This window comes from Theobroma umbraticum, unplaced genomic scaffold (assembly GCF_002168275.2).
Source record: "Theobroma umbraticum cultivar Fairchild unplaced genomic scaffold, ASM216827v3 scaffold_4.1, whole genome shotgun sequence".
NCBI lineage: Eukaryota > Viridiplantae > Streptophyta > Magnoliopsida > Malvales > Malvaceae > Theobroma > Theobroma umbraticum.
Genome location: NW_018397258.1, coordinates 7882615 through 7891805, shown reverse-complemented (window position 1 = coordinate 7891805; position 9191 = coordinate 7882615). Strand labels below are relative to the sequence as shown.

The 9191-nt window shown below is 33.2% G+C and overlaps 1 protein-coding gene across 1 annotated transcript in view; it reads right to left on the bottom strand.

Annotated features, from left to right (window-relative positions):
• The window catches only part of APG9 (autophagy 9 (APG9)), a 7261-nt gene extending 1287 nt beyond the window's left edge, over nucleotides 1-5974 (bottom strand). The window contains exons 1-12 of the mRNA XM_021424134.2: nucleotides 5845-5974; nucleotides 5442-5527; nucleotides 4915-5038; nucleotides 3980-4622; nucleotides 3533-3853; nucleotides 2378-2600; nucleotides 1839-2018; nucleotides 1532-1738; nucleotides 1000-1077; nucleotides 829-899; nucleotides 610-720; nucleotides 3-149 (exon numbers count right to left, since the gene is read on the bottom strand). Of these exons, the coding sequence (XP_021279809.1) occupies nucleotides 3-149; nucleotides 610-720; nucleotides 829-899; nucleotides 1000-1077; nucleotides 1532-1738; nucleotides 1839-2018; nucleotides 2378-2600; nucleotides 3533-3853; nucleotides 3980-4557 (1916 nt within the window). The 5' untranslated portion in view covers nucleotides 4558-4622; nucleotides 4915-5038; nucleotides 5442-5527; nucleotides 5845-5974. The remainder of the gene's footprint in view (nucleotides 1-2; nucleotides 150-609; nucleotides 721-828; nucleotides 900-999; nucleotides 1078-1531; nucleotides 1739-1838; nucleotides 2019-2377; nucleotides 2601-3532; nucleotides 3854-3979; nucleotides 4623-4914; nucleotides 5039-5441; nucleotides 5528-5844) is intronic.
• Between the last annotated feature and the right edge of the window lie 3217 nt (nucleotides 5975-9191).

Genomic DNA, 9191 nt, shown 5'->3' with positions numbered 1-9191 from the left:
TCAGTGGGCTACCTCGGCACAATCTACTGGGAGAATAGGCATGTCTAGCACCCTGCCCTTGCAACTTTTGCTCCCTGAAACTTCTAATATTTGACAAGAACTGCTTACCCTGAGCATCTGGCTCCCATGAAGGGTAGCAACTCTGGAAACTACAATCAGAATGAAATAATTCAAGGTGAAATTATACAGCAGAAAAAAAAAATAGAAAGGAGATTCAACACTATACAATGAGAGAAAAAGCACCACAACCAAGAATAATAAAAAAAACTAAACTTGAGAGAAAAGAAGACAGAAAGAAAGAAAAACAAATTATGAAAGAGTTGGGAGAAGTAATAACTCTAGAAGGACAGGAAGGCATTTTGACACAATCAGCCAAAAAATAATAATTAGGTGTAGATAAAAGGCATTTTGTACAAAGCTACAGCACATTATGTCTCATTAGAAAATCAAAACTTTCTGTCAGCTTTTATCACAGAGAATATTGATATAAGATTTTGAGGTGATTTCGGATTTCCAACACCATATTCACCTAGCAAATAGCAAGAATGATATGTGCAGGTGTAGGATAGAGCAACCACCCAAGTTCAATTAACCTTGCTATAATCATACCTCAAGAATGATTTCTCCATTTTCCCTTGGGAACTCCTTTGAGTGCGAGATGCATTATGTGGAGAGCCATAATTGCCATTGCCATGGTTTTGGAAATCAAAGGCGCTAAAACTGCAAAATGAAGAAGGGAATAATCAAACATATTATCTCATTTGATGGGCACATGATATAGCTAGTAATAAACTGGTCCAAAACAGTTTAAAGAAAAAGAACAACTACCTGCAAACATGACCAACACCCTCGACATCCATGGTAAAATCTGCAATGAACTGTAAAATGTCATCCACCCGCTGCAAAATACAAAACACAGAATTTTAGTTCAAAATCTTACATGTATGGTATAAGAAATGACAATAAATATAATTTCCAAAAGAAAAAAAAATCAATAACCTTTGGGACAACAAATAGAAGCAAGAATGGAGTGAGGAAAATTGAGGCCATCTCCTCTAGCAACATCATCCCAGTATACTGCATCACAAAATAAAATAAAACAGAGTACACTGAGCCAAAAAAAAAAAAAGTTCAAAAAGTCAAAGTAAAGAGCAAAGAATTAAAAGCATTTCTCATATGAATGTTAATTTTGATTGTATCTCCCAATCCAACAGTAACAATGCCCAGAGAAAACATGGCTAGCCTAGAAATTTGATTGCTAGAACTTGATGAAGCAAACTGGTCATAAGAAATGATGTTTTGTTACTTGAAAATCCATAGACTACTGTGAGTTGTAAAATTAAGTACGAGAAGTATCTGTCATATCTTCCAAACTGAGCTTCAGACAACAAGGAAAAGCAACGACAAATGCAAACTAAACATTTGGCTATATGGCAGGTAAAACATCTTATGTTCAAAGATTTTTACAATTGAAAAAGCATACAACTCCTAGTTTACAGGTAAAACAAAAATAGGAACTAAGCAGGATTACCTGAAATAGAGTTTCAAACTCTATCCGCACTATCTCAGTGTTCTCTTTACCACGCCATCTCTTTGGCATATAATGTGTATGTTGGACCACCATAGACATGGCTCCTTCTGGATCAAGGACCAGAAGTTCATCGGTAACCGCAGCCCGGCTGATAGCCGTTATGGTTCCAAAAACAGCTGCATACCAAAACAAGTTCCGACCAAATATCTACAAATTTGAAAGAAGTGTGTAAATAACTGAAATGAAACATGGAAGAGTTTAACAGAAAATACAATAATCTGAAACAGTAAAGGTTCAAAGATATTACATGGCCCTCTAGCAAAGATTCTTCCAGAAAGGCAATAATGATTAAAATAGCAGCAAAGCCACCAGATACAAACGAGATAAACTTTGCGATGATAGAAATAATTGGTGAGGGGAATTGCTTTAGGTACTCAGAAGCATGCATTACACTGCTATTAATCCGGTGCTTGAATAAATGGTCAACCTGCAAAGACAAAGACAACAGTATAGTACAGCATTACAGTATGTAAGAACAAGAGATCTAGCAGTGTAAATATCCATCTCAAGAAACAAATATTGCATCTTATTTTTACAATAGATTCTAAACAACTTTTCTTCTTCATAATAAATTTAAATTCTTGTTTCGATTTAAACAAATTAAGATTTTCAAATCAGACACAAAGATGTAACTTCAAACATTTGACTAAAGCTCAAGATTACTAGATAAAAATAATAACACAAACTTGTGAGGATAGGCAGTGAGCAAATCCTTATTGACTTCACCACACAAAAGAAAATGATTTAACTTACAAATGAAGCAGAGAGATGAGAGAATGACCATACCTCATTGAATTCCCTAAACATCCACTTCGACAAATTTGACCATCTTCGGGATGAAGCTGTGCTTGGATGGTTATAAAATTGTTCAGCATGCCTTAAGAAGAGATAAACCAGCATGAATATAACAAGAAATGGAGAGAGAAGAAGCATAGCAAGGCCGACAACCATAAGCCTCTTCTTCAATGTTCTAGGGTTAGAAACAAAGTCCCTTCTAATACAGAAGTTTCTGCAAAAAACACGCATTCCAAAAAGTTGGTCATAAACCTGTAGAATTTTTTTTTCCTTTTTTCAAAAAAAAAAAATACTAATAGAAAATGTTTTTGGCAACAAATATCAACAAAACCTCAAAAAAATTGTCAAGGTTAATTTCAGGGTTACATTTGAAACTTGAAGACCTTAATAAAAAGATTTTCTCCCTAAACATAGAAAAAAAAGGATCACTAAAACTTTTTCAGGATTTTGACATGTAGTGCTGGTCAAGAATGAACAAAAATGCAGCATTATAAAAGAAACAGCAATTAATCACTATTCTAGTTTCTATCCAACTCTTTTCTTGCTACTTCGTGAAACAATATCAACCATCAAAGACACAACCTAAGCAGGACTACCAAACGTGACAGACTTCACAGGAAAAATGCAAAATCTACGATTTTCCTAAAGCTACAACACCACAGTCAGCAGTTAGGTACCAAAACCATGTACTGGATTATACAAAGAAATGAAGAATATATACATCATCTCGATAGTACAAAACTGTACAGGTCTCAATGGCCCCAACCATTTTCTCCAGTGTGATCCACAATAGCCACTCTCAACATATCAGAACAACACAAGAACAATTGAATGACAGCATTTAATTTTCACATTCAACACCAAAGATGCATCTTGTAGCTCCTCTCAACAATAAGCACTATATAGCATTCTTGAAGTTGAAATATTATGCATTTAAATTGAAGAAATAAGAAATTTTATCATTAGTCAGAAAGTAGAAAGTCATGACACTTGCCTCTATAGATTGTTTCACTAAAGATACACATTGAAAGGCCAGCTCATCATACAACTGGGAACATATCATGAGATTATATCCATAACAGCAATTATCAGAAAAGTAACGTACATAAAGAAGAAAGTCACATGTTCATAAAAAATTAAACATACCGGTCAAACATGCTCTGCAGTATACACCAATTTAAGGTCCATTCAAGTGTCTTTGTTAGAATCAGCCGATGCCGTGTTCCACCAGGGCCAAATTTCACAGTTGGACCAGCACCAGGGACCCAGGTTGAGATAGGAAAAGCAAGCACTCCTTTATTAAGCATTCCAATCAAGTAGTTCTCCTTTCGCATCAATCGCATGACGACATCATGAGCGGAAAGATCCTTGACCACACAGAGTTGTTGAGCACTTTGTAACTGGACAACCCTTTCGAGGATTGTTGCCCATGGCATGGTTTGAATTTCATTGTCAGTAACATGGAGACTGCCAATTTAAATTTCAAAAGAGTAAAATTATGATAAACATTTATAAGATATTGATACAAGTAAATGCTCTAGCAAAAAGCACAAGAAAAACTTCCAACTTATAACTTATCAAATATAACCTTACCTGTTATAATAGAAATGACGTACTCCAAGAGTATCCTTTAATTGTGCAAAAAACCTCAAAAAACAGAATATCCAATAGAAGGAAAATAGCCCCAAATATCCAACAATAATAGCTTTTGAAAGGGTTAAAGGGGTTAATGGGTGCTGGTGAAGAGCTTCCTTAGCAAGATCACATGGCTTAATTCCAGACTCAAATGCATCCATCCCACACTTTGCATTGCGGAGACCATTCCAATCAACAAACAATAAGAAAAATCCTGAGAAACATATGGTAAATCCCAGGCTCAGAAGTTCAACTATCCACTTTATAATTATGCACCAAAGCCCTTTCTCACAATAGTAGCAATAAAGCCGTTCAAAGAACAAGTCCAAATCGGCAATGGGTTCTACATTCAGACTCTCACCATTAAGAAGCCCCGAAGGGCTCTCACTACCAGGACTTGGTGGAACCCTCCCATAGTCAGACAACTCAATCTCAGGAGGCACATCACCTAGCAAGCCTGTGGCCAAAGAGGATTCACCACCCCATCTCCACCTAATGCCAAGAGCATTTGCAGCCTTTTGCACCCTGAACATCATTTGTAAATCTTGAGGAAAAGCAGCCAATCCATTCCCCAAAATACACAAATGTTTATGGCAAGGTTCTGCCAATAAGAAAAAAATCAGACAAATTTCATTTTATGAAGTATGCACATGTTCACTTGTACAGAAAGAGGGGGGAAATAGAAGCAAAACAGAAAACTAATCCATCATACAGTGCATCACAACAATAAAGAGACGAAGCGACATCATTGACCGTACAGAACTTAGCACCAGTATCATTTTAATATTAGAATCCAAACACTGAAACAACATTTATACAAGACATGGAAAGAACACATCATCACAAAGTTCTTTTTTTCTAAATCCTTAAACTGATTAATTGAGTTCAGATACCTGTAAATCATAAGTTGCACAAAAACCACAATTATTTCCTCAATCAACCAGCTGGCAACAGGCTAAAAGATGCAACCAGTTGAACCCAGTAGCTTTGCAGATCCTTTAACACAAATGGTAGCAACTGTACGCAAAACCATAATACATAGACAGTAAAAATACATATCAGGAAGAAAAACATCAAACAGAGATAAAATGTCAACCAGCAGGTAAATTGGTGCCAATTCTTAATTCAACTAAATCAATTTTGAATATCCCAAAGAAATGAAAGAAAAAGAAATAAAAAATTACTCTATCAAAAGCTTGGCAGCAAAACATGCTAAAAAAGGAAGGCAATTTTTGGCGAATTTTAAGTCAACCAAAAATTCCAGTATTAATTACAATTGAAAACAAACTATATTAAACCGAACGCTAACCCAATTTATATCCATATAAATTCTTCAAAAGGAAAAAAATAAAATTAGCTGAAAGAAACTCCATGCCAAGATTATTTATCCCAATAAATAACAAAAACTAGTCGAATTTACCTCCGACCCACCAACGAGCAGCTCCAATATCAGCCGAAAGAATGAAGAAATGGTGAAAAACAACGAATTTGGCCGATATCCACTAACTATTATTCGGCAAAAAGAGACACAAAAATCAACAAAAGAAAGAATGAATGATGCTAGGAGAATTGGCAGAAAGGAAAGGAAAGAAAAGAAAAGAAGAGGGTTTTGGTTGCGTGGAAGAAAAATAAATTAAAAAAAAAATTATTTAGAAGTGAATCGTTTTAAAATTACAAGTTAATCAATTCAAGAAATTAAAGATAGTTTTGCCTTCTTAACACTTCACTTCTGTTTTTTTCCCCGGATGAAAAATAATTTCTTCTGGGTGAGAATAATAAAAAAAGAAAGAAAGAAAGGAAGGAGACGTGAAGGTGAGCAATACCTCTTTTTGTTGGGTTTTCAGATTGAGTGACCAAGCATTGATCCAGCAGAAGGACTTTTCTTTTTGTTTTGTTAAAACTAAAACTTTCGTTTTAATGAAAAGCTTCGTCTCCAAGGTTTTTAATTATTTGTTTTCTTAAATAAAAAAAAAATTGTACTCTAATTAACCGATTGCTAAATAGCAGGTGTCAGGGTGATTCATAGCAGCCGGTGCAAACAAATTTGGAAACATCTAATTTATTGGGCCCAAGATTCTTAGCTCTCTTTGTTGGGCTGTGGATCGATTATTTTCGTTGCAATTTACTTGGGCCTTTTTTGCCATATCAATTGATTTTAATGTCCATGTGATGTCCCCAATACTTCACTTGATCTCATAAATATATTTTATTCTTCATTATTTGTTATTGTAAGTATAATATTTTTCAAAATTATTATTCTATATATCCAGGTTTTAAACTCTAAAAACAAATATATCTATTTTAATTGTTTATTATTTTTTAAATGTAAAATAATGAGAAGTATTAAAAAATTTTCAATTCGATATTCACGATAAAAGCATAGAAAAAAATTACCACACATGTTTTCCAATCTACCTTACCTTAGGTCCCTACTTTAATTAATTTTTAAACAATCATTTTAAATATGAAAAAAAAGTTCATTTTTTTTGAAGAAAAATACCAAAAAAAACCCTAAAAATATGAAATGGAAAATGAATAATATCAAAAAAGAAAAAAAGCAGATTTTTTAAATTTATAATAACTAGAAGATACTCACATTATGCAATGGGATTTACAATGGACAAAAGCTTTGCTGCCAGAATATCATGATTTTTAATTTTATAAAATTTTATCAACATTTGATATTAAAAGTTGTGAATTTATTCTAAAAATGTGAATAATTTAAGCTTTATTGATATTAATACATTGAGATATATATATATATATATATAAGGTTTGTCTTGTTTAGCTCTCTTTTGTTTTTTTACCCTTTTCTAGTGGCCTTTAAGAGAGTACAAAACAAAAGTATTTCCCTTTTAGTTTGCTTTTGGTATGATTTTCTTGATTATATTATATTTATGATAGGAGAGAAAATTTTGAAAAATGTTTATGTAAATGATGTGTTTGCTTAAATTTGTTTAATTTCTAACTCAACTAAAACAAGTTTAACTGCATTTATTTTATGGTTTTATTATTGTATATTTGAAATTGTCAAGCGGGTTGAGAAAATGGAGTTCTTTTCATGCTCAATTTTTGTGTTGTTTGTGTTCTTTATTTGGCTTGAGTTGATTTATAATCAAATAGATTATCAATGAAATACTACAAATATATGTTTAAAATATAACTCTTGTTAAGAATATTTTGTTGGTCCCAAAGATGTGTGCTAAAAGGGGGGTAAATAACTCTTTTTGAATGTCACTAAACTTGACTTCTAATTAGAGGCAAGTTAAATGTCAATTGTGAGAAGTTAAATGTTGGATGAAAGAATGGTATAAAGAAGAATGAAATGAAAAATGAAAGAGGGTAGACAATGCATAAAGATTTATAGTGGTTCAATCTCTTTTACCTACATTTACTACCTTGATCTTCTAATCCAAGTTTTTCAAACCAAATCACTATAAACAGTGAAATTTCCAAGTTTCCATCAAGCTTTTACAATGAATTTTCATAAGCTTAACTACAACCTTTAATAATGGCTTTCACGGGATCAACCAAAACCTAAAATCTAACTTTTCTTAGGCTGAATTAGAACCTATAATACTAATCAAGCTAACCCAAGCTTGACTGATCCCCTTAGAGTGACTTGCACACTCTAACTAACCAAGAAGTACAAATATAAAAAAGTACCTATGATCACTAACATGATCTAAATGGTACAAGATGAAGTGTTAAACTCTATTACAACAATTAGAGTAAAATACAGAAGAGTTGAGAGAGTTTTTTGCTAATTTTTTGAGCTCTTTTCGATCTTGGAATCTTTTTATCTTGTTCTTGGCCGTTGGAGGTGCCTTATATATTTGAAAAATTAACTTTGATGGATATTTGACAGCTTCAGACCATTGGAAACAGTTAGGAGACAATTCTAGCCGTTAGTCTGTCTTCTAACATTCAAATTCAAATTTTCAGATAGAGTGCTCTTTGTTAACTAACATGCTTTTTAGTCGATTAAGTTGTCTTTGTCTTGCAACTGAAGTTTTTGACAAGAAGCTCTTAGTTGACTAGTATACTTCTCAGTCGATTAAGTCATCTCTGTCTTGTAACTGAAGTTTCTGACAGTGAGCTCTTAGTTGACTAACCATGCTTCTTAGTCGAGTAAGTCTTCTCCGTCTCTAAACCGGCCAACTTCATTTTTGAATTTTAGCTGACTAACTCCATTGATTATTTGACTAAAAGGCTTTTGTTTTGGGGCTCATTTGTAACTCCTTATTCTAATGAGTTTTGATATTTACTTTCTAGTGATTAATTTATTACTGACATATATTTTCATCCTACACACTCAAGTAATAGAGTTAGATATAAATGAGTGGAAATGTTTTATCATCATCAAAAATTAATGAAGCCAACAATCTCCTCCTTTTTGATGATGATAAAACGTTCCTTGATAAAAGCACAATGTCTATTAGTTCTTTTTGTTATGTACAAGATGAGAATTTCTCCCCCTAAGTGTGTGCTCCCCCTTAATGTATGCATGATTGTTTCAAGTTATTTCTTTATCCAACTTAGTTGGCCAGCTAATTTTTTTCTATTTCTTAATGAAGATAACAAGCATTGATTCAAATATATAACAAAATATATTCATGAATTGACATATAAGTTTGCAGAGCTGCTAGCAATAAGTGACAAAATATTATCAATATTGAAGTCAACTATCATTAGCATATCATCTTCAACAGCAGGTCATATCCATGATAAACTCAAATGTCATTAACATGTCAATAAAGATAACAAAATAGCATAACAAAAATAAGTTATCAGCATCCAAATCCTCACCATCAGCAATTAAAATAACATAATGACATAAACAACCAAGTATCATCAGAGTTGAATTCTTAAATTGCCTTTAGATTACTTTTGTTTTATCCCCTAAATTGCTTCTACTTTCTCCCATTTTTTGTCATCAGCAAAACAGGGATTGCTTATAGGTTCAGAAGGAGTTAGAAGGGGTGGATTCATTAGTTCCAAAGTGAACATTGAGTGGTTTAGGGCATGACACAAGTGATGATCTTTGTAGTGAGGAATCAAAAGAAGATGTGTTTGAAACTTGGAGAGGTTCCCAAATGGAGGATTTGACTAAAGGTTTAGCTTTCTTAACCAGTCTGAAAGACATTCTTCTCTTGAGGAATTTGACTTT